The 25,844-nt window shown below is 43.5% G+C and overlaps 1 protein-coding gene across 1 annotated transcript in view; it reads left to right on the top strand.

Moving 5' to 3' along the window:
* Window positions 1-14,632: 14,632 nt before the first annotated feature.
* The window catches only part of FBLN7 (fibulin 7), a 35,272-nt gene continuing 24,060 nt past the window's right edge, over window positions 14,633-25,844 (top strand). The window contains exons 1-3 of the mRNA XM_015416130.1: window positions 14,633-14,786; window positions 21,111-21,270; window positions 23,678-23,848. Of these exons, the coding sequence (XP_015271616.1) occupies window positions 14,712-14,786; window positions 21,111-21,270; window positions 23,678-23,848 (406 nt within the window). The 5' untranslated portion in view covers window positions 14,633-14,711. The remainder of the gene's footprint in view (window positions 14,787-21,110; window positions 21,271-23,677; window positions 23,849-25,844) is intronic.

Genomic DNA, 25,844 nt, shown 5'->3' with positions numbered 1-25,844 from the left:
TCCGTGATGATGGTCTGTTTTATTCATATTTATCTTGGTTTTCAGTTTGAAGGTCTTTTCTTCCTTCCTTGTAGTGGTTGCACACATAGTTCATCTCCTGTTTTCTTTGCAGCTTTTTAATGTTTCTGTTACTCTCAGAACTTTTTAGCAAGGTTTGGGATTCCTAACAAGAATTGATCTAGTGTCATGTGTGTGTACAAAGCGCAGGCGAGTTGTAGCTGATTGATGGTGACCCTAGCAAGGGGCTTTCCAGGCAAGTGAGAAGGCAAGGTAGTTTGCCATTGCCTTTCTTAGAGGTCTTAGAGGCCTTTCTTCTTGGAGGTCTCCCTGCCAAGTACTGACCCTAATTAGCTTCTGAGTTCTGACGAACAGGGTACACCATACTGCCTTCCCTCCCAATCTAATGTCATAGCTAAGAATTACTATTTATTTATTTATTTAAAATATTTATATACTGCTTTTCCATTTTGCTTAAAGTGATCTCCACAAGTAAACCATAAAAATAATGAACCCATAAAACACAGATATTATTATTTTACAGTTTGTTAAAAAAATAATCTAACTGTGCCAATCCTCAACAGAGTCACACCCTTCTAAACCCAATGGGTTTAGAAAGGTGTAACTCTGTTTAGGATTGTACTGCTAGACTCTCTTTTGTGGTGTCTTAAAAGACTCTTCTTCAAATTAAGGATCTCAGGTCTGTCCTGGCTACCTCCAGCACCCACCCTGGATGTAAGCGAAGCCTGGTTAACAACAATTCAGACCTATGCAGTGGACCCTGTCTTGATACCTTGATAAGCATGAGCCAAATTATTCCCTGATGTGTGAGCAGACATACCACCATAACACCAATTTTATAAAATTTCACTTGTATTTGTTTTCATTGGTTACTAAATGGAAAAGCATGCAGTGAAACTAATAATTTCCTTTAACATCCACAGAGCATAGGAAAAAATAAAATCAACAATAAACAAAATCCTCCCAGACTAAAACTTACCCCTCTATGATGTTGCCAGAAGGCTGCCAGCTCCAGTTTGGGAAATGACTGGTGATTTATGAGCACTTATAAGGTGTGTGTGGGGGGGAAAACACACAGAGTTTGGCGAGGGGAGAGAACTCCTTGGGGATATGATGTCACAGCCTGTGATATGCCCAGGTCAAGGACAGCTCCTCCAACTTCTCCCCTTCTGTTACACCAGCACAGCTATAGTCATCCAGAGCCTCAGGCTGCCCTAGAAAATAGAAAAGGGTGCAGCTAAAGTCCCTCCTTGCTTTCATACCCAGAGAAAAGGCCAAGGGAAAGAAGCAAGTTGATAAGGATCAGCGGAAAGAATGGCCAAAACACATTAAATGCAAAACGAGCTTTCCAGGTACCCTTTGCAAGAAAGCTCATCCCAAGAGCAATCAATCCTGACTTACTGTGATCATTTCATATTCCAGCCACAAGAAATGGCCATTGTGTGTGACAACAAAGGACAAATATTGCGAAAGACATAAAGCGATTTTCTTAAGCTAAATGTCCTTATACAAGAAAACAACCTAATCTCCTAAATTAATTATTAGGACAAAAACTTGTCTCCTAAGTCCTAAAACATCTGTAACAAATATCTAATCATTGTTTCTGAGTTAGTCAGAATATGGACACACTCTCAGGTCACAGTTAGCTTTTCCCCAAACAAATATTGGCAAAGGAAATAAGTATCTTGAATCCTGCAATTAGCAGATAATACAATTTAATTTGACTCCATTATCACTGGATTTCTCCCTCTCCACTCCCACCTGAGGACAGAAAATTAAGTATATAATATCTGAGATTCAGCCATACACTCCAGGTCAGGTTTTCCATCAAACCTACCTCCATGTCTGAGACAGTGTTCACTCTTCAAGACTCGTAGCTATGATCTAACTTTCCCCTCTTTCTCGGTCTCTCCTTCTTTCTCTCACTATGGCATATGGTCTCCATACTCTTTCTCCCCATTGCTCTGGTACTGCTACTGGTACATGCCATGGAGCCTCCCAATGTCCCTCTCTAGGTTCCCTGGTTCTCCGGCTCCTGTCAACCCCCCCTTTTGTCTATCTCTCCAGCATAATTCTCTCCATACTCTTTCTCCCCATTGCTCTGATACCACTACTGGTATGTGCCATGGAGCCTCCCAATGTCCCTCTCTAGGTTCCCTGGTTCTCCGGCTCCTGCCAGCCCCCCTTTTTGTCTATCTCTCCAGCGTAATTCTCTCTCTCTCTCTCTGATCCCGAAGCCTTCTCCTTGCATTACCTCTTCTTCCCTTTCCCTCTCATTTAGCCTTCCTTCTCTCATGTTCTTCAGAGACAGGCACACATCATGGACTGGCCATCAGTGGGACCTAACTGGGCATCTCAGTTATCAAAGATTTTAGTAATTGTTGAATTAGGACTTATCCAGGTACATATTTTAAGTATTTTATTTTGACTCGCTGAATGCTTCAACCGTCAACGAACTTTCACATTTCCCTTTCTGTCTTGCTTTCAGTCTGTCCATTTATAGTTTTAAAAAGTCAACCCTTTTAAAATGATATTCTCACTCTTTTATGGGAAAATACCACACCAACCTGGAATCTGTGTATATAGAGGCTCCAGTACCAAGAAGCTCGGAGTTGCAGGGTGTATGCGTGAATGGCTACATATATGTGCTCCCCCGGGGCCTCAAGGTAACACTTCCTCTCACTTAAATGCAACTATTAAGTTTACATTTCCTGCCTTATATCACTTCCTGTGAACTATTTCTTCTACCTTACATCACTTGCTGGCTTCTTGATGCATATGTTCTTGTATGTCATACCAGCCCGTTGATCTTTAATATTTGTGCTGGTGTAACTAGTTACTTTCCAGTTATGTTCCATTCATTCAACCGGAAAAACCTTTCAAAATCCTCTTCAAGTTTTTCTTCGTGTTAAGAAGGAACTATCACTCTGAAGACTCATAGGAGGACACCAGCCAACAGAAGGGGTCCCATCCTGCTTTCAGTCCCCAGCTGGCCTTTAGAGTCTTCACAGGTAACAATCAATCAGTTTCTCCTAGTCTCTATGGTATACCATAGTAGAAGAAGTCCTGGAGCATCCAGCCTCTGTGCCCACTCTAGCACCTCTGTTTCTGCTAGGCTGTATGGTATAGTCACTGTCTGAGGCCATCATTTTCTCCAGGGAAATTGGTCTCTGTAGTGTGGAGATCAGTTGTTATTCTGGAAGAACTCCAGGCCTCATTTTGAGGTGAGAAGGGATAGAGAGAATGAAATCACCAGATTTCTGTTTCATTCCAAACCTATACCTCCCAAGTCCAAAGGAGTGGTATTCAGACCCATGCCTCCAGGGGGGAAACTGACCTTAAGGCATCATTTTGGACTGCTTGGCCATCCTGGTGGCAGCCAGGTCTGGGGGTTCTCCTAGGTGAGACATGCGTGGGGCAAGGTTAAGACAAAGGGGTGTGGCTAGACATGCTTGAGGCCACACACACACCCTTGCTGGTGGAGCTGAGGGGAAAAGGCACAGGTGCCCTGCTTGCGGGGGGGGGGAGGTTGAACCCAAGCTTCCAGAAGAGACTGATACAGGAATGTAACCCCCTGAAGTGCTTGGCAACCCTGAGAGACATACAGGGAAAGCCCAGGGCCATTGGTGGAAAAGTGTCAGCAAGCTGCCAATGTTTTCTTTTATTCTTTCTGTGTGCGCTTGCTTGCTTTCACTTTCACATGTAGATCTGTTGATGCGTATAATTACTTAGCCTGCCGAAACGTTTATATCTCTCAAGGCCACAGGTGGTTGCTGTTGCTTGTTAGTTGCTGGAGGCTCTCACAAAACACCGTGAGAAAGAGATAACATATGTTGCCTAGAAGCGTTTGCTCCCAGGCCCGAGGCCCCCGCAGTAGTTTGAATGTACTATAACATGCCATGCTCTTTGCTCCCCACTCATTCTGAACAGTGATTTTGTCCATGCACCTATAGCTTCAAATAAAGTAAAACCTTTCTACAAGTGTGTACTTCGTTGATGCTGTGGGAAGTCTGACATTAAGCCTGCAGTCCCTTACCTGTTGATCCTAAAAGGCATGTAAAGAATGGGATCTGAACACCAGCCTCAGGAGGGATACTGTGATCAAATTCAGTGACTTGGACTGCTCCGTGAGCCTGAGGATAGCCCAGACAGAGGACCTTCCAGGCAAAAATGCCTGCCATCCCATTCCTTTGAAGCCCAACAGGCTTATCAGGAATGACATTCAAACTCGCACCTCTAGTGGTCTACTGTGACCAGCAGTACAGCACCTGGGACTGCTCGGCCATCCTGACAGCATCTGAGCTGCAGGGCCTCCCTCCCCAGTGGATGTGCCTGCAAACCCATGCCTCCCAAGTCTCCCCCAAAGTGTGTTAGAAGTGGGATTCAAGCCCACACCTGTGGACGGAGCCTGGGCCCAACAGCAGTGTTTTGGACCACTTGGCCAGCCTGATGGCAGGTGGAGGCAAAGGGAATTTCTGGCCAAATGAGTGCAAGGGAATTGTGGGAGCAAGCCAGAGATCAGTGTGGCAGGCCAGGCCAGGGGGCTTTGTCCATTGCCAAAGCAGAGGGCAAAATAGCATTGGGGTGGGATTGGAACCCATGTCCCTGGGAGACCCTGCATCCTCTCTGACACTGTGCCACTCTCAGCAGCTCTACCACCTCTCAGCCACTCTGACACTGCTCAGGGAAGTCCAGAGTCATTGACAAGATACCTGAAAATCTGCACCTTCAGAGCCCCAAACGCAGGTCAGGAATGGGATTTGAACACATGCTTCTGGAACAAGATTTCAAATAGCATTACAGTGTGCTGAGTGTCCCTATCTGGCTGAGGAAAGTTCAAGATGGGGAGCCGTGTTGGTCTGTCTGTAGCAGTAGAAAAGAGCAAGAGTACACTAGCACCTTAAAGACTAACAAAATCTGTGGCTCTGCTCACTTCTTCAGATGGCTGAGGGGGAAAGTCACAGGTGGCAAATAATGTCTATATATTAACAGGAATGTATGTGTCAAGAAAGACTCATAATGTAAACATCAAGTGCTGAATATTGGGAAATTTCGTTTATATGGCAGAGTTTCCCCAGTCATAGGAGCATGCTACTGAGTGCAGTAAATGAATCTCCCAAGAACTATATTGCAAAAAAGGTAAACTTAGATCCAGTTCGCATTCAGGTTGCGGTCAAAAGAAGAGAAAGAAGCCTAATCTAAAGAGTACTTTCCCTATCACAAATGGCCAGGTTGTTTGGCATCTTGTGTGTGGGAGTGTGAGGGCACTGTCTCTACGGGAGAGACCTGCAGAGACATGTCTCTCCATGGAAGGCCAGGTGGAGGGGGGGAGAGAGGGAGAGGGAGAGAGGAGGGATCAGAGGGCAGCTCCCAGGTTAAGACAAAGAAAGCCATCCCATTCAAGGAGATAACACCTATACACCTTTAGAGTGATGTAGCCCCCCCCCCCCCCCCCCCCCCCCGCCCCCTCCCTCCTCCCCCCCCCCCATGTCCAGGCATGCTGAGTCACTCACTCCAACTCTGAGAAACCCATTCTTGGGAAAGTGCAGTTTTGTACTGTCGTTCTCTATCCTGTGACTTTTGCCTTTTCAACCCTGTGTTGAACTACTTGGCTCTTTTTACTCTGTGGAATAGATTTAGCTGTCAGGAGATATAGCCTCAGCTGTACAGGTATGCAGCTGTTGCTTCCATAGACGTTTTGGGGTCAGGAAAGCATAATGCGCTGCTTTGTCACGCTGACTCATGTAGGTGCTGCCCAGAGAAAAAACTGACCATGTTTGTAGGTAAAAGTCGTTGCCTTGGGAATATGAAGATCCTTTCATTTGTTTTTATTTATTTTTAGGTGCTTGGCCATTTCTCTTCTCTCATTTTCAATTCACTGGCACTGGCGGATAATGTATTCTTTTTTTTCATGATAAGATCCTCAGATAGTTATTTTTGTAAGAGGTTTTTCCACCTAGCGTGGCAGGAAAATTGCACCTCCCATTATATCCTATAGTATTGCATGCAGTAGCTCTCTGCAATAATGTGTCATTTGAACAAATATCTGTGTTGCATTTTTCTGTATTGTCACAGATGATGTCTGTGGGCATTATCATATTGAAAATCTGTTCCAGCAGGTGGTGCTAAAACTCAGGCTATTGATACTTCCCCAAAGTTTTGAAAGTTAGTGTAAATGCTTTTGCCCACGAGTTCTTATATTGTGAGAAAGGGAGAAAAGTACCTCTTTCTCTACCTGCTCTATCCCATGCATAATCTTATAAACCTCAATCATGTCACAATGCCAACTGTGCAAGAAAGCCTCAAGAAGACGTCTTTTTTTTTTTTTGCAGGGCTGCCCCAACTTGGAGGCAGATAGAATGGAGACTGATATATTTTCCAAATAAAAGCTAGAGGTGTATGTTATTGTGCCTCTATGCTCTTTTCACAATTTGCAAACACACTGTTTGTTGGTGGTATGGACACCAGTTATCACCTCAACCAGCATTCAGGATCTAGTTGTGCACTGTTTTTGTTTTGTTTTTGATCAACAGTGCAACAGGAAGTTGTCTGGTGCCCCACCAATTTATGCAGTCACCCTATAACTGCTGCTCATAATGCTATACAATTTTATACCTTGTTTTTGGTAAATACTGTGTTTTTATTACTAGGCAAGTTTTATAGGAAGAAGTAGAACGGTACCACTTCAGTGGGAAAGTAACAACGTTCCGTGCGCCTTGGTGTTTAGTCATGCCGGCCACATGACCATGGAAATGTCTTCGGACAGCGCTAGCTCTTCGGCTTTTAAACGGAGATGAGCACCGCAACCCTAGAGTCGGATTCGACTGGCTTTCGAGCAAGGGAACCTTTACCTTTTAGAACAGAAATACTGTACAACAGGAAGTATAGGGAACTGTGGGATGTACCCCCCCAAAATGTCATTAAAACTGTAACCTTGCCTCCTCATTAAGGTATGAAAATTATGTTGATCTTAGCAAAATTGACTTTTTTGAATTATATCTCATGAAGTACTCTTATAATTGTATTTTTTGCAAATGTGCAGTCTTGGAAAATGAATGGATTTTGCCTATTTAATTCAGAATTTAAACAAAAATTGGAACAGCACTTGGTGGAGGGGAGGTCTAGAGTCGCTAAAGGTAAGCCCATACTTATCTATTTTTTCATAACATTGTACCATTAATAACTTCTTCCATTGCTGATCTGTCCAGATCCCCCAGATTCCTATTGCAGGCTGATCAAGTTTCTCCCAGGCTTCTTCATCTTCTTTGTTAGTTTATAGAATATTTCTGTTAGGTAGAAAAAAACTGACCAAGGAGGCTGACAGTAATAACATAATTAATTATAATTAGTTCAAAACAAATGTATTTATTTGAAATTATTAATAAAATCTCAGCAGTAACAGTTTAGTGTAATGGCTAAGTGCGCAGACTCTAATCTGGGAGAACCGGGTTTGATTCCCCACTCCTCCACATGCAGCTGCTGGTGTGACCTTGGGCCAGTCATAAGTTCTTTCAGAGCTGTTCTCTCAAGGGCAGTTGTCAAGAGAGCTCTCGCAGCCCCACCTACCTCACAGGGTGTCTGTTGTGGGGAGGGGAAGGGAAAGGGATTATAAGCTGCTCTGAGGCTCCTTCAGGTAGTGAAGGGCAGGGTATAAATCCAATCCCTTCTCCTCTCCTCATCCTCAGCAATAAGTCAAAATCTGTAAAGTCAGCTTATAACATTTTAAAGACAATGGACAGGTCATAGAGAGGGGGGACATTAAAATACAGAGGTAGGTTAGAAATTATCTAAAAGCCTAGGAAATAAAAATGTTTTCACCTGGAACCTAAAAGCGAATGAAGTTGGCACCAGCCAAGCTTCAAGGGGGTGAGCATTCCGCAACCATGGAGCCATGACTATGAAAGCCCTGTCCTTGTTCACTGCTTGCAGAGGTCAGTCATTGGTTATTCGCCACAAGGTATAGATAGGAACTCTCAGTCTGGGGCAAGTGATGCTCCTGATGGCACCTGGTGTTTTTGGCCACTGTGTGACAGAGTGTTGGACTGGATGGGCCATTGGACTGATCCAACATTGACTTCTCTTATGATCAGTGTTCCTTCTAAGCTGAGTTAGTGTGAGCTAGCTCACAATTTTTTAGCCTCCAGCTCACACATTATTGCCTTAGCTCAGGAAGGATGGCTCCAGAGCAAACTAATTGATGCAGCAGCCAAATTGCTCGCTCGCAGCTTTAATGCCAGTAGCTCACAAAGTAGAATTTTTGCTCACAAGACTCCACAGCTTAGAGGGAACACTGCTTATGATCTTATGTTCTTACTTTTGTGGGTGGGAGCACAGTTAGCAGACCTTGTGATCAGGATTTTAGCTAGCAAGCAGGATAGTATAAGAAAACAGCTGATCTTTAGAAACCATGACCTGAAGTTGTTTGGGGCTTTAAAGGTGGACATCAGCATTTTGAGTAGTGCTTGGCAACGCATTAGTGGTTCGTGCAATTATTTCAGCATAGGAGTGATAGAATCCTTCGTATGTCGAACCCCCTGAGTCTGCCACTTCATTTTTACCAATTGAAGGTTCCAGACAAACTTCAAAGGAAGCTCCATATCTCTCCTTATATATAATTGAGTTTGGGTCCCACAACGTTCGATGCGCGCCAACAGAGTTTGGCCGCATGAACTGCCACTCACAGACAGGTCCCTGGCCACTGGCTGACTTGCCTTCCTGCGTGGGCTCACTCCCGCCCACAGAGCCCATGGCAAGCCTTTCACCCTCAGTGTGCAGGGAGCCGCCAGTGATCAAAGCATAGATCACTGTGGCAAAGATATGGTTTTCAAGGAACAGCCCCAGCTGGTATAGCTGCTGAAGCTAATAAAAGGTGCTCTGCCACAGTGGAGACCTGAGCTTCCAGCTGTAGACCAGCACCACCACTAAGCTATGAACCGGCTCTTCAGTGGGGGCTCAACCCCCTACAGGACAGACTGACTCCTCAGTCCTCAGACAGAGTTTTTCATCGACTGATGACACCTCAGTCTTGTCTAGATTACACTTCAGTTCATTAGCCCTCAGAGCTTTTTTTCTGGGGGAATGCACCGGAACAAAGTTCCAGAACCTCTTCGACAAAATTCTTTTAAAAATGTTAAGTTCATGAATTTTCAGTATACAGATTGAAAACTTCATTTCCCTCTTGAGAGTTTCAGCATCTCTTTTAAAAAAAGAAAAGCTCTGGCCCTCATCCATCCCAGTACCTTCTCCAATCATTTGTTTAGGAATCCAACAAACCAGATTCTGCTGTCAGGGAGAAATGCAACTGGGTGTCATCTGCATATTAGTAGCATCTCAGTCCAAACTCCTCACACAATCTCTCACAGTGATTTCAAGTATATGGTAAACAGCTTGGGAGACAAAATGAAACCCTGTGTGACCCTGGAGGATAAATGCCAGTCCCACAGCACCAACATTTGGAAATGCCCGGTCAAGTAAGAGTGGAACCAGTGTAATATGGTACCTCTGACCCCAAATCCAGCCAGCCTCTCCAGAAAGATACATTAGCTGATTGTATCACAAGCCACTGAGAGGTCCAGGAGAGTCAACAGGGACACACTCCCCCCCATCACATTCACAGCAAAGGTCATAAATTGGGGTGACCAAGCCTTAATCTGAATAATCCGTCGATTCCAAGGCTGTCTGATTACTATGCAGACTTGTGACAGAATGGCATGTATATTTTTTGTAGGTGGAAAAAAAATAAAATTCTGCGTGAAGAGAAATAAAGTTCTGCAAACTTTTACCATTGATTCCACTTCAACAAGTTGTGTTATAATTTCTGTGGTGTATCATTTATCCTGCTGCTTCTGCTAACAGGGGGGGGTGATGAGCTGTCCCAGGCAGTCCACTTCTAAATGGTTTAACAAGCCATGTTTTGGCATTAGTGCTTTCACTACGGCTTGCCCACCAGCACAACAGACACCCCTATGCAACTACAGTGGTCCTCAGATCTACCTTGGTGCATGTCATTTGCCATTGGTTACACTCTCAGTGCATCCCCAGGTGTAATCTGAGGCCCTTTCTGCACACACAATTTACTGCAGAGTATCTGAGAAGTCAAGCCTTAAAACCTTATGGGAAACGTAAGTGCCAATGAAGGAGGAAAGATGGCGGAAGGTGCAGAGTGGGCAGAATGACCTCAATGTTAGAGCGGAGCGGCCTCAGAAGGGGTGACAAAAGGGTGGGGGGGAATCCAAGGGAAAATGTGTGCTTTTGAATTACCATCATCTTAGAAGAGGAGCAAAGGGGGAAATCATCACAAAACCACTTTCAGAAAAGCCAGGGAAACAGCAAATGGAAAGCGAACTGAGAGCTGAAGGGACACAAATCAATGCAGAACTTAAAAAAACAAACCCAACGGAGATGCAAGGTAACAGTGGGGGGAAATGCAGAACTAAAAAGATAGCACGACTGAGAGGATCTGTGAAAGTGAGGGAAACCACCAGTGCATAAAAGGCCTAAGCAGGACAGCAGAAACCTCAGTACACTTCCATAACTAATAAAAGCGGCATAACCCCAACGACAGTGTTGGAAGACCTTTTGCTTCTGTGTCCCAACAACCACTGATACATCTAGAAATCTGTTTTTCACCCAGCACTGCATAATCCAGTTCAGTCTGCAGCATCTCCTGAAGTCCGTTTGAAGACTTGGCAGTAAGCCCTGCTGAATAAAATAGGGTTTCCGTCATAGTAGAAGTGCATGAGATTCCTCCTTCGTGACCTGAAACATCTTTCTACCATCCCCTCAACATCCAGTACGAGAAAGAGCTCCAGGGGACTCAAAAGCTGTTTTGTGTTATTTTGGTTGGTGTTACAGTTTAAACCTTATAAAAACATGTTACACACAACTGTTCTTTTTCAGCATTCCCCTTCCCCCTGAAATGTATCAGGGATGGTTCAAAGCACAGAATAAAGCATTGCACAAAGCACAGGAGAGCCCCTGTTGGTGGACTGGTCTATGTTGCAGGCTGAGTAAGGACAGCATTTTGCTGGCTGCTGGATTGTCTGAGTACTTAACATCACAGCACACCAGGCCTGTAGCTAATGCGGGGCCCACAGGGCCCAGCCCCCTAGTATTTCTTCCGGGTCCCCTCCCTCCCGGGCTGGCCCCCAAATGGAATTCATGTAATTAACTATGATTTAATTAGCTGCACCCCCAGGCCCCCTCTCCAAAAAATCCCTAGCTACGGGGCTGCAGCACATGATCCCATTAACCAGTTGCAGAGCCGTTCCATAGACAGAGAAAAAAGGTGAAATTATAGCTGATACTGAAGATTTGTGATCAGATCCACAGATGTATAGTTGAGTTGCATAAAAGCAGCCAGGAGGGTATGGATATGGGCCATGGCACTGATAGGGAGTGCTCTGAACCCTGCATTTTAAAGCATGCCATCTTGTTTTAATAACTATCGTTGCACTTTCTTGCAATTGTCGATTGTTAAATGGTTTTAAATGTTAGATGTTTTAAATGTTTTAATTCTTATATGAATTTTGGACCAACCAAAATAACACATGAATGTTGGATGTTTTAAATGCTTTAATTGTTATATGAATTTTGGCACGTTGGGGGCCAAGTAATGTGAGCTGCCCTGAGCTCACTTGCAGGGAGGGCGGGCTATAAATGCAATATAAAAAATAAAATAAAATAAAACTTCCTGTGCAACTTCCTGGATTGAAAATGCCTCCCTTGGCTGCTTTCAGTCCTAGGAGGCACTCATATTGTTACCCCCCCTTTTTTCTCTCCCAAGGATTCAAATAGCTGGGGAATGTTTGGAATTCAGAAAATGAAATGGGAGGAAGAGTTAAAGGCCACTTTCTCAGTACAATGGTTGTGTCCCATATCCCCCCCCCCAATGCTTTTTACTACTAAAGTACACATTTGGAGATCAACAAGCATGTGTGATTTGGCCCTGAGGAGGTAGACTGAAGTGAGAGATTTCTGCATTGTACCACTGTGGAGCGCAAGTGGGACACCTTCTTTTTGAATGCCCCCTCTACCTGTGTGACAAGTGAGCTCCCTGCAGGTGGTAAACTGGCACTTCAGGGAAAGGGATGTGCTAAAAAGCTCTCTGTGGTCCATTAGCACAGTGCATACCTGCAGCTTTTTACACAGAGAAGCACTGAAAGAATATGAAGACGCCCCCTTACAGGGGAAAGACAGATTAAAAGCTATACATATAAATATGACCCATCCCCTGCCACCTGCTGTTTGAAGGGGTACCATCCAGAATACTTCCCCTTCCTATCTATCACTTTATTGTATTGAGCATGTCAGTAACAGGCTTTAATTTTCATGAACTGTGTGATCCAGACTCAGTGAGGAAAAGAGAGCCAGGTCCTAGCAGCCAGGCCTTGCCCTAGCTCAAATTAAGCAACAGGGCAGCGCTCGACTCCAATTTCAAAGTGACACAAGATGGACAAAAAACCCTACCAGTGACAGTTCCACAGGGTTGGAGTCATATTTAAATCAGATTGTCATCTTCTACACCAGTAGCTGTAGCACACCAAGGATCCATGGCCAGATGCTAATGTGGCAAGTAGCTTCTGACCTGCTTTAAATGTGATGTGTGCTGCACCCTTCTCAGGTAAAAGAAAATGTGAAGATAACATTCTCATAGCTCCCTCAATTTTCTTTCTGTACCAGTGAGAAAAGAACAGGGATGTGAATGTGCCAACAGTATTGATCATTTTGCACTCCACTGAAGTAATGTGTTTGGGATAAGGAACAAAGAGAGAAACAGGATCAACAGCTCATGGGCTCAGGGATGCAGAGGGCAGATACAAATGTCACCTGGAAAGTATCGTTGATATGCAGATGGAAAATATTCCTGCAGTTTTATTCACATGGTAGCCTAATAGTCACAAATAATACATAGGACGAAACATAGGGTTGCCACTTACCAGGCAGTGGTGGGCATTCTCCCACTTCTGGCTGCAGCCCACCTGCTGATTTCCTCTTGACAGCTGGAAAAAAAAGATGGGGGGAGAGAACAGTGTTACATGCATCATGATGTCACTTCCCCCCAAGAGCTGAATGGGATGTTGCAGCCACACAGTGATGCTCTAGGAACCTGCCAGTTCTCTTGCCTTGAAAACCCTATGAGGTTGCCATAAATCAGCCATGACTTGACGGCACTTTCCACCACCAACCCTCTGCATCGGATTGCACTGTGATCCGTGAACCAGAAAGCACCTCTTTCAAATATGACCTCTAACCTAAAGTCTTTAAGAGGGTTTAAGCAAGCTGCTCACACTCCATCATCTGCAAAATGGGGATAACCCTTAATTAGCATCTGTTGTGCGTTCAAGATACGTCATGTGCATTATCATGGTAATCCCTCCAGCATCTGTTGTGCGTTCAAGATACGTCATGGTAATCCCTCCGACATCCCTATAACAACCCTCCAAAGTAGATCAGCATTATTATTGCATACTGTTGAGTGGGGTCTGGCAGAGATTCACAGTGCCATCCTAAAAATGCCTTCCTCAGAACAAACCCCACTGAATAGTCATTCTTAGGATTCTGAGTTCGATCTGGTTAGGATTACTCTCTTAGTAAGGTTAAGACTGACAACCCACAGGACACCCATCGGCAGTGTAGGGCTTGTGGCAACACTGCGACCATTCAGTTTGGGGTGGATGCTGAAGTATCACATCTATATGATGATGTCACTTCCTCCTTCGTGACCTGAAACGTGGTGACACTTCTGATAGTATCACATCTATATGATGATGTCACTTCTGACATCACCACGTTGCTTGCAATTCTCCCTTCTATTTCCCCCCAGCTGGCCCACTGTGTGGTGGCAGGAGAAAAGGACTGTCAGTGTGAGATCCCCCATCAATCCAAGAGGCTTAGCAGCCCAATCTCTTAGGGGGCTCCTAATACCTCAGGCTACTGGCGGTACAACCCTAAGCAGATCTATTCAGGATCCCATTGAAGTCTAATCAACGGGGCTTACTCCTAGGAAAGGGGTTTTAGGATTGCACTGCTAATGAATTAATGAGAGGAGCAAACATGGCTATGTGGTTCAGTAGTTAGCCTTTGGAACCGTAACTTTGAACTCACTCAAGTGGTATACAAATTATGTCTTCTACCTCCTGACTTTCCCAAAACAAACACAAGTGGGAGACTCAAATGTATCATCCATCCTTACATAACAGTTATGACTACTATAAGCTTTTTGGTTGGGACAGGCTATAAATCAAAATTAATATCCATAATTATTGGCTCCTCTGCACCAGGAAATATTCGTATTTTTTTCCACTCGACATGCTGTTTCTTCAAGTGTGTGTGTGGGGGGAAATCAGCACTGGCAGAAACGACATGTCACTGCTCACTAGGAGCCAAAACTCTTAGGTGTTACTGTGCAAACTCTCAAGGGGTGGAAGGGGGAGCTCCTGTGTGGGAGCACACTTGCAGCAAAGGCAGTCCGCCAATAAGGAGTTGAAGTCAAGCGTTTTGCTCTACAGGAAAAAAACCCTTTGGTGGGGGGGATGCTGCAGTCACTCTTGAGCTCAGGAAGGAAAAGCTTGGCAACGTAACCCCCCTCCCAAGTGATTTGCAGTCACTAAAACATGACTGTTAGAGCAACTGCTCAGTGAAGCACTTCAAAGCAATCCGAGGAGGCATTTCTATCTGGAAATAACAGGACCATGATTTCTGGATTCCAATACAGCCTTTTCGTCTCCTTCTGCCTAGCGGTATGTCAGGAATCTCAGGCTTCCCAGGTAAGTTCCCATCTAGCACTGACCTCTCCAGATTAACATGTGGTCTTATTTCATTTGTGTAACCTTTTTTTCCATTTAATAATAAACATGAGCATGCATGTGATAGTAACTTGATTGGGGGGGAAACATACAGTACAGTAACGGCAGTGAAGTGAGAGGGAGGTCTCTCCGATCCCTGCATCTTGCTAGTAGAAAGACTTTTCCTCAGTTCATTCAAACTCTGAATTCATTGCTTTTGTACTGACAGTTTTAACTTTCACTGGGGAATATATACGTATCTCCTGTCAAAATCTGATCTTTTCTTGCCCTTCATTTTGCTCTCTCCTGTCTCATCTTGCAAATGTGGTGGGATAGCACAAATGATTAATGCTGTCAACCTCTGGCTTTTATAGACATTCTTTGAATTGCCGACACTCAAAAAGTCATGCTATATATAGGGAAATCAAAAAGATAAACTGGGTAAGCAAGGAATAAAAAAGGCAGTAATTTCAGTTGATGGAAGGGATATCTATCCTTGGAGTGGGACTTCCCCGCCCCCCACCCCACAGCTCAAAATCTCCCATGAAATGCTGCTCCTGGGGGACAGCATGAGGGAGTAGGTGGATGCCTGCAACAGGAAGGGAAATCAGTAAAAATTCCCCTCTCTTTCCATCCACAGAAATCCTCTGCTTGATCCAAGCCATTAATAAGTGCAAAATGCTGGACATGAACTAAAACTTTGTTCATCTTTGTTTCCATTTGGTATTTCTCTCTCGAATATAAGCCTTATATTCCCCAAACTTCTGATTGCTGGAACACACTTTTTATGAATTAAAAAGGGAGGTACAGTTCTTCTACTATAATGCCTGAAAATTCAATTCATCATAAAACCTTGACAATTGTTGTTGTCAGCCTGAGGTTTGGCACATGGTATCTACATGGAGATGGGCACAGTTTTGCCAAATTTCAGAAAACACTGCTTTAAAACATCTGAGTTCTAGACATTTTAAAAGTGCCTTGGGCTGTGGTCACATGATCAGTTTGCTGTGATACAGTAGCATTACCTTTGCGGATTTAAAGAGCACGATCAGACGACAACATCTGCCTTCCATGCCCCAGTTGTCGGCACCCCATTTTGCCCCGCTTTGGAAGCAGAGTTAATAAATAAAAAAAGAAAGAAAGAAAGAAAGGCACTGGGGAAAGTCTTGTATTAACGGATGCCTGTGATTCCACTCCACTTTCCCAGAGGTCTGAACTCTCCTGCCACAAAAAGTACTCAGAAGGGAAGTCTGAACCCACAGATCCATTTCCGCTTCTGTTTTTTTTTTAGTTGCTGCCTATATGCGCATGAGTGCATATGCGCATGCACCCGCCTGCATTTAAAAAATGACCGGGCAGTGCTTTCCATGGCTGAGGTGCTGCAATAATGTGAACGCCTGACCACCAGAGAAGCACATAGGGAAACCACTCCAGGGTGTGCTGTCTGGTTGGTCTGCCCTGCAACACTTTAAACCGGTGCAATTACAGGCACGTCCAGATTGCAGCAAGCCTAATGTTTATGATCAATGTTTGTACACCTCAAATATACCTTTAAGAATTCCCTTTTCCACTTCAAAAATCTGTCAAAGATTCAGAAATATTGCAGCAGCCACATCTTAATTGGTTGGTCAAAATCATTTTGGGTATCAATGAAGTTAAGAGATGGCTAATCTTTGAATTATAACTACCATTGAAGTAAGAGCAAATTATAATAAAAGTATAATAATAATAAAAATAAAAAATAAAAATAAAAATGCTTCCAGCCAGGAATACAGAGGAGTCAGCCTGGCCTGCAACAGCAGCACTGGATAGGATTGTCAGCCCTCCTCAGAGCAATAGTAGGAGAAATATAATTTTTTAAAAAAATGACTGGTGGACAACAGTGTGACATCACTTCCTGAAAAACCGAAAAGTGATGTCACGCCACTCTAGGAATTGGTTAAAACTCAGGTAAACCAGAGTTTTTGGCAATCTCTGGAGGGACTGACCTCACTTCCACGAACACCTGGAAGCAACATCATGCCAACGGGCAACAGCAATCCCCCAGTTACAAAGAATTAGTTGTATACAAGCAAGGAGACCAGCAAGGACTTGCAGTGGACATCTCATTTCCCCTCCCCCACTATTTCCTCTTTCCGTTCTTATAAAAGCCTTCATAGCCTCTCCCTTTTACCTGCTTCTTTCTCTCTTTCCCACCCACCAGCAAACCTACTTTTATCTGCTCTCTTGTTTTTAGCTTTCTCTCCTCTCTCCTGGCCCCCTTTGCCCAATAAAATTATGGCCCAGTTGTGTGTCACTGGCTTCTGAACCAGGCCTAGTTGCACAATATTGGCTGCTGGGCTGAAGCCAGTTTCCCTCCTCCTGGCTTCTACATCCACACCTTTCCCTGCTTCCATACCTTCTTCCCAGTCAAAAACCAATCTATATTTTATTTCCCCCTGTCTTCAGCTATATTTATTGTACCTTTTCTTTATTTATATCATGCTTTTCTCTACAATGGAGACCCAAAGTAGCTTACATCATTTTCTGGTCCATTTTATTCTCACAACAACCCTGTGAGGTAGTTTAGGCTGATTGTGTGTGTCTGGCTCAATGTCACCCAATAAGCTTTCACTGCTGAGTGGGAATTTGAACTTGAGTCTCCCAGATCCCAGTCTGACACTCTAACCACTACACCACAATGGCTTTCATGTGGTGGTTGCTGTTCAGCGGTAATAAACAGCCAGTCCTGGGTGAGTCATGCAAGTCAAGTGGTATCAAGTTGCCCAGTGGTTGCTGGCAGGCCTGGCCCTGCTAAGTCCTCCTTCAAAGGCCAAAAATAGCCCTAGAAATGGCCCTGCCCCTCCTCTTGACTTTTCCTGAGAGAAACCAAGGCTTGAAGGCTGGCAATAGTGTTGTGTTTGCCTAGCAACAGCTACTGAGGGCGTTCATTTCTTAAAGCTACAGCTGTTGCTGCTGTTATTGGGTGTGAGTTGAACCCCTAATGTTTTTTGTTTGTTTGTTTATTTTAAGATTTTAGATTTTTTTTCTGCAAACCTGGTGTTTTTCTCAGGTTTGTAAAGATATGTCTTGTCTGTTCATGGCTCTAGTCTCTGGATTTGTTCATGTTGAGTATTAAATAGATCAACATGGCTTTTATATAGATGCTTTGGAGGACTCAGGGTTTCTCTCTGTCTCTTCTTCTTACATACTTTTGCATTCACACTGCAGTGTAATCATGGTCTTTCATAAATAAATTCATAACAGCATGATTGCAAAGCAGCAAGACTAATAATGGATTTCTGCTTTCAGTGGTTTAAATGGGAAACATATTTACAGTTGTAGCATTTTCAATTCTATATAATTTGGATGAAATATTCAGGATTTATGTCCTTTTCACCAAGGGATCAAGCTTGCCAAATATCAGACAGGAGAAAGGGACCCACACATACAAAAAAATAAAATATCTCTTTGATGCATGATTGAATGCTTCCGATTTATACATCTCTGGGATAATATTAAGTAAGAACAGCTCTGGTTTAAAGGGTGCATCTTTCTTTATTATTTCTTGTATCATTGATTGTATCTTTCGCCAATATTTTTTTGCTTCATCACAAAGCCACCACATGTGAAAATAAGTCCCTACATTTTGCTTACATTTCCAACATATGTTAGTTGCTTTGTGGTAACATTTAGCTATTTTAACTGGTGACATATGCCACCTGTAAATCATTTTGTATATATTTTCCTTAAGTGGAATCGATCTGATAAATTTTATATTAGTCTTCCAAACCTTAAACCATTGTTCTAGATCTATACTGGCCCTGGTCACATGGAAGAGTTTGGCCTGGGAGAGGCGCAGCAAACGGGCGCGAGCACACCGCAACATCTGGAAATCGGCTCGCACCCGTCCCCGATCCGTCCCTTCAGGCCAATAACGCGCTGTAAAAAAGAACCACCCCCAGAGGAGGACTTACCTGGGACGCCGCATCAAGCGCAGCCGTGGGATCGCCAGCGCGCTCTTCGTTTGTAGCAATCCCGGCCGAACTGCGCATGCTCACACATGCGCAGTTCGGCTGCCTTGCTTCCCGGTCAGTGGCTTCCCCCCGGCATCTGATTGTGCCGGGGAGGAAGTGCACGGCGGTTCAGGGGATCTATGTGATCCCGCCGCCGCGTGTCTCTTTTGGTGCAGCTTTAAAAAGCCACACTTTGCCCGTGTTTTTCGTCCCCGTGTGGCAGGGGCCACTATGTCCCAAATTTTGTGCCCAGGTGATCATAGATGGTTTAACCACCTCGTCTTGCATATTATAATCCAATAAAAAGGTATACAGTTTCTTTATCAGTTTTTCCTCGGTATATATCCATACTTTGTCTAACTCTGTCGGTTTTTCATAGGTACCTATCTTTTTCTCTTTACTGTATCTTGATTCCAGTTGTAATTGTTCCCACCATGACAAAATAGGGCTTTGTTCTTGCGGCAGCTCTGGTATCTTCAAATTATTTTTGCTGTCTAATAGATCTTCATATCTCCACTTCAGAGGTTTCAAAAATAATGTAGGTTTAATAAATGCTTCCAGTGGAGAAACCCATCTAGGTGTTTTACTATAAAAATGTTGTTTGATTTCTTCCCAGACTTTTATTAATGAGCCTCTGATCATATGCTGTTTAAAATATGCCCTATCTTAAAGGTGTGCCATCCCATTGCCAAATCATGTCCCTCTAATTTTAGTAATCTTGTATTATCAAGTGTTATCCAATCTTTTATCTAGACCATTGAAGCAGCTTTATAGTACAATGCCCAGTTTGGTAGCGCAAAACCTCTTTCTTTTTTATCTTGCAAGATCTTCAGCTTTATTCTAGCTTTTTTTTTATTTCCAAATGAACTTACTTGTGATTTGATATAACTCCTTAAAGTATTTCTGGTTCTTCAAAACTGAAATAGTTTGAAAGAGGAAGATTATTTGTGGAAGAATACTCTTCTAGACCATTGAAGCTCTGCCTCTTTCTTTTTTATCTTGTCCGTTCCATTTCTCCAAGTCTTTCTTAATTTCAAGGAAAAGTTTCTTATAGTTGTCTTCCATTAATGAGCTATAGCTATTTGTTATGTTTATACCCAGATATTTGACTTTTTAACATATCTCGATTCCCAATATTTCTTGCAACTGCTGAATTTGGTCATTAGTACAATTTTTAGTTAATATTTTTGTGTTTTTAATTTTGAAACCTGCTACTTGTCCATATTGCTGTATTAATGCCAATAATTGTTTAACAGAACTATGTGGTTCTTCTAAAATAAAGACTAAGTCATCAGCAAAAGCTTGCAGTTTAAATTCTTCACCTTTCACTTTAAGTCCCCTAATTGATACCAGCAGGGAAGGAAAATTAGCTTACAGTTCTTAGTCTTCGTCTTCTTTGCCAAACAGTGTTTTTTAACTTAAATAAAAATAAAAAAGATATGTAAAGTCCTCTGTGGTTTCCTAGTCTTCACTAATCTTCAATGTGGAGCATTGACTGCCTGACCACAACTTCCTGTTTCGAAGCAATACCAAGTTCGTGTGCGGACCGCTGTCCCCACCGTCTCTCAGTTTGAGCTCCTTGCCCTGAGACCCCCTCCAGGGGCACTCAGCGGGATAAAGTTGGTAAGTTCATAAGGGAAGTCAGGAGGTTCAGCGAGTTTTCAGCAGTGCCCCGAAGAGCGTTCTCGCTGAAACCTGCTGTTGTCAAGACTGGAACCGGATCCTGAGACAAACTTCGTATTTCATCAAACAGGGCAAATAGTAGCTATAAGGGAGGGGAATGCAAACAGGATAGGGGGAAGAGTCAACTCCTTCCCTGTGTCAGTGTCCCATCTGAACCAAGGCCCACACGGTTGTTAATCAGGAAAAAAACATATTAGCAATGTGTTCATGGGCTTCTAGTACTTTGTCTGGGGGTTTTTGGAGCAAGTGCAGGATATAAATCCAAAAGACATTGGGACAATTGCTTTCTAATTATACTTTACTAGTATCATAGGTGTAGACCACTGAAACAAATACAGATTCCTAGAAGTCTTTGATTATGATCCGATCACTTCTGTTTGTTGGTTTCTGGGTTAAGAGTCACTTTATGGGGACAGTCTAGAGATTGCCCATTCTCCTTTAGCTGGTGTCCTCTGCTTAGATATGCCCCAGTTTCCCCATCCCCACCTCTGCTTTTGGGGCTGGAGATTTCTTGAACTACCTTGATTCAGGTTGTTGCACAACAGGGGTGGTAGCAAAGGCCTCATCACCAGGACAAGCATTTAGGGTGACAATGACCTAGTTTCTCTTCTCACCCTTCTTTCCCCAGAACTGCATGAACAAACAGCAACTTCTGGCTGCCATCCGCCAAATGCAGCAATTGCTGAAGGGGCAGGAAACACGATTTGCAGAGGGAATCCGCACCATGAAGCACCGACTGACGACTCTCCAAAACACAGTGACTAAAGCTACTCCAGACCTACCAACTGGTAAAAAAAAAAAAAAGTCTCAACTCATTGTGTTAAATCTAAAATGGGAGGGGGGCAGGGAGATCAGCTTTTTAGTCCTCCTTTGGATGGTTTTTGATTTTTTTTCCTTTTTCAATTAATTTTCAAAGTGATATTTTCCTGCATTCCTTGGAACTTGGTATGTGGAGCAGTAGGGTTGCCAACTCTGGGTTGGGGAACTCCTGGAGATTTGGGGTGGAGCCTGAGAAGAGTAGAGCTTGGGGAGGGGGGGAAGCTCAGCGGGGATGTGATCCATAGAGCCCACCCTCCAAAGCAGCCATTTTCTCCAGGGGAACTGATCTCTGTAGTCTGGAAACCAGTTCCAGGAGAACTCCAGGCCCCACCTTGAGGTTGGCAACTCCAAGCTTTACTTTGTCAGTGCTGGCCCTATTCTATGGCTTTCATGATCTATACAATGGCCAGACAGTTTTCTAACAACATGTAATAACTTCAGAATAAAAGCCCCATGTGGGAATAGATTCTTAAAAACAGAAATATGGATATTTGCAAATATATTATGGAGATATTAAATATATATATATTGAACCTTATCAGTAAGTAAACCAAGAGCAAGTTTCAGAGTTATCAGTTTTCATTGCGGCGTCCTAGCTTTTCAATAAGTGTGCAGCATCTATTTCTGGGGGAACATGATTTTCTAAGACAATAACTGTTCTCTCCCTTTTCTCTATATTTTAAAAATGGAAGATGATTTTGCATCCCACAAAAGGATGGTGCCTCACTAAGGAGCCCCACTTTTATATGCCAATATGCTTTATTTGTTAATCCCAGAGAGACTTGGTAAATACACATCAGTAATAACACTGACAGCCTCCATGAAGAAAGGACTATTATCTCTGTAAGACACCTGTATAAGAAGGATTTTCAGCACTGACACAGAATGCCTTCAACATGGAATGTGAATTAATTAGTTCTGTTGAATTCTTTAGATGGCTCATCCAAAAAAAACCCAACACCACAAATCCACATGGCTCCCATTCAATAGCAAACTCAAGATATAGCTACTTGTGGGATTTGTGAAACAAGCCCCACAGGCAGACAAAGGTAAATGATATGTGCTGAACACACTGAGGTCTTAGGATGTGCTATTAATTTTATTTATGGGAAAGATTTCTAACATAGCACCAAGCAGTTTCAGCAAAAATTAAAATGGAATCTAATTGACAACAATTGGGGTGTGTCAAAAAGATGTAAAATAAAAACCAGTAAGCAACAGCAGTGCAAAATCACTCATATAAGCAACAATAAAACAATTCAGACATATGACTATAAAATAGCAATCAATGAACACACTCATCAGTAACACCAACAATATTAAAAGCAACCATATAAATCCAAGCAAATTAAAATAGCATTATCAGGGAGCAAAAATGCCTAGCACCCTCAGGAATAACACGGTTTTGGAGAATCTCTGGAAGCTTAAGGGAAAGGTGGTATAACAAACAACTGAAGGGGTAGGCAGTCCCAGAGTCTGACAGCCACAACTGAAAAAGCCCTGGTAGCCACTTGAAAAACCTCAGCCTCAGTCCAGAGACAGATAGTACTATTTGCATCCCATTTAGTTCAATCAGGCAAGTAAGTGATGACTAGAAGTGCAATCCTAAACAGAGTTACACCCTTCTAAGCCCATTGACTTCAACAGTCGTAGAAGCCTGTAACTCTGCTTAGGACTGTACTGTAATGTCAACGAGACTTAAGTATGACTAACTGTGCTTTGGACTGGGGCTTTGTTACACTTGGCACGCACCATGAGGCACACAGGATGCAGCTTGTAACAAGCCTTGGCAAGCACAAGTTTTCCAGAACTTGTCAAAATGTGCTGGTAGATGCATAGAACTGGCTGTCCAGTTCATTTCCATGCACCGGCTTTTCAAAACCAAGAACTAGTGGATTTGAGAAAAAGAATTTTCATATTTGGAATTTAAGTAACTGTCTCAAGTTCTTGATCCATTTCCTGATCTCTTTGTGAGTCACCAGTGTAGAGAAATTATGCTCCTCTAGAAACTGAAAGTTGTGTTTCATGTATTCATAACTGGGTCCTTTGTAAAAGTTCTAATGGTACAAGGAACAAGCTGGGGATCAGATATGAAAGGGATACATTTGGAGTAATTACTAAGAAAAAAGATTTTGTACATACTCAGGTAGTCTGTTTTCAGAATAATTATTTTGAGTGCGCCTTTGATATCTATTTTTTGTCTTTTTTGGAGTGGGTCACTGTTGTTTCATGGTATAGGCAAACAAACAACATCCTCAGCATGAATTCAATTAGTAGCCACTAGGGACATAGTAGTCCATACCACAACACACCAGAGTAGTGTGTGAATTTTTGTCTGGGAGCTACTAACCCCTGTATACCCAACTATATTTGTAGTGTTTTGCCCTGCACAAGAAGCCCCTCCAAATGGCAAAAGATTTGGCAGCAAGAACATGGTAGACCATGAAGTTCATTTCACCTGTGATCCTGGATTTCAACTTGTCGGTTCCAGCTCTCGAGTGTGTCAGCTAAATGGCAGCTGGACTGGAGAATTTCCTCAATGCAAAGGTAATTTGTCCTTTTGTTTCTTTGTCCTAGATGCCTTCTATCAGGTTAGCAAACAAGCCTGTACGTGGCATGATTAGAAAAATACCAGCAAGGTAGTGATGCTTATATAAAATATTATTCCTGTTTAGTGTGTAGGATTACTGTGCAAGAATAATTATCAAAACTGTATGCCACACTCACACACACACTGCTTCCTGATCATTTATCAAGCAAGTTCTTACCTCTTCTTTGGCTTATGAAACCAGTTAATAGCACAAAAATGACAGCCTTCTTCAAAGGATACATGAAGAGTTCTTGAACCTTTGTGAGTCCATACATAATAAAGGCAAGGTCAGCTCAATCCAGCTGGCAGCATAGACAGTACTGTACATGGGGCGTCAAATTTCAGAAGAAACCAGGGAAGAAGAAGAAGAAGAAGAAGAAGAAGAAGAAGAAGAAGAAGAAGAAGATTTATACCCTGACCTTCACTCAGAGTCTCAGAGTGTCTTACAATCACCTTCCTTTCCTCTCCACAACAGTGAGGTAGGTGGGGCTGAGAGAGCTCTTGAGAGAACAGCTCCGAGAGAACTGTGACTAACCCAAGGTGGAGGAGTGGGGAATCAAAGCCAGTTCTCCAGATTAGAGTCCACCACTCTTAGCCACTACACCAAACTGGAGAACAGCCGTCCTACTTGCCCCAATATTTTTGAATGACTGAGGGTAGGTAGCCTACCTTCCACAATTTCCCAATTCCCATCTGTTCACTCTGTAAGCTCTAATGGTCCGGAGCAAGCAACACTTCATTCCCCTTCCCCCCTTCTCATTCATATAGCTAGACGCTCTGATGGAGCGGGCAGGAGGAGTTTTCTTGGACAGAGCCAAGGGGTGGTGTGGCAACTGTGGTAGGTGAGAGAAGGTGGAGGATTTTGAGGCCACTGCCCACTGGACTGAAGAAGTCCAATCCCCCACTCTGACATCTCATATGAATTCTTTATACCCAACTACCCACAATCAGGCAAAAGGGATGACACAAGCTTTGATTAAAGGGTTGGTAGTGTGTAAGAAGAATAGATTCTTTTGAACTATGGTGCTGGAGAAGACTCTTGAGAGTCCCTTGGACTGCAAGGAGATCAAATCAGTCAGTCCCAAAGGAAATCAACCCTGACTGTTCCCTGGAAGGACAGATACTGAAGTTGAAGCTCAAATACTTTGGCCACCAAACGAGAAGGGAGCACTCACTGGAGGAGACCCTGATGCTGGGAAAGACTGAAGGTCAAAGAAGAAGGGGACGGCAAAGGATTAGATGGTTAGACAGTGTCATCGATGCAACGAACATGAAATGAAGCAAACTCCGGAGGACGGCGGAAGACAGGAGGGCCTGGCGTGATGTGGTCCATGGGGTCACGAAGAGTCGGACTCGACTGTGGGACTGAACAACAACAAAAGTGTGTAAGCTATGTGCTCTCTAAAGGGTCACTTATCTGGGAAACTGCTAGACTGAGGATGTAATTAAGAACAGAAGAATATGAGAAGAGCTATGCTGGATCAGACCAATGGTCCATCCAGGGCCGGTGCCAGGCTTTTTTGTACCCTAGGCAAGGCTACGACTTGTGCCCCCCCCCCATTGCTAACCAATTTTCAAAAAGAGATTAATTGTAGGAAAAATGAAAAGCACAAAACTTGAAATAGGGAACCACGGTGCCTGCTGGCAACTTTCCTGGCACCTGCCAAGTGCTTTTTTAGAAAGTGGGAGGGGGTAGGTGGCCATTAGCCTGGCAGGTCATCTGATTGGCTGTGCAGATTAAAAGGCACCCTGTTAAACAGGCTTTCTCCCTGCACTAGGGCTGCAAGAGTTATTATTACAGTTATATACATAACCTGGCTCCCTGATGTTGTACCAGCCATTCTGTCACTGTGCCCACCACTCTGTGCCAGAACTCCACAGGTGCCCAGCTCAGAAACGTTGGGGACCTTTGTTTTCCGGTTACTCCCACAGTCGTCGGGAGCCTCTGGCCTT

Source organism: Gekko japonicus, unplaced genomic scaffold (genome assembly GCF_001447785.1).
Source record: "Gekko japonicus isolate JY-2015 unplaced genomic scaffold, Gekko_japonicus_V1.1 scaffold339, whole genome shotgun sequence".
Taxonomy (NCBI): Eukaryota; Metazoa; Chordata; class Lepidosauria; order Squamata; family Gekkonidae; genus Gekko; species Gekko japonicus.
This window is presented reverse-complemented; position numbering and strand designations above follow the sequence as displayed.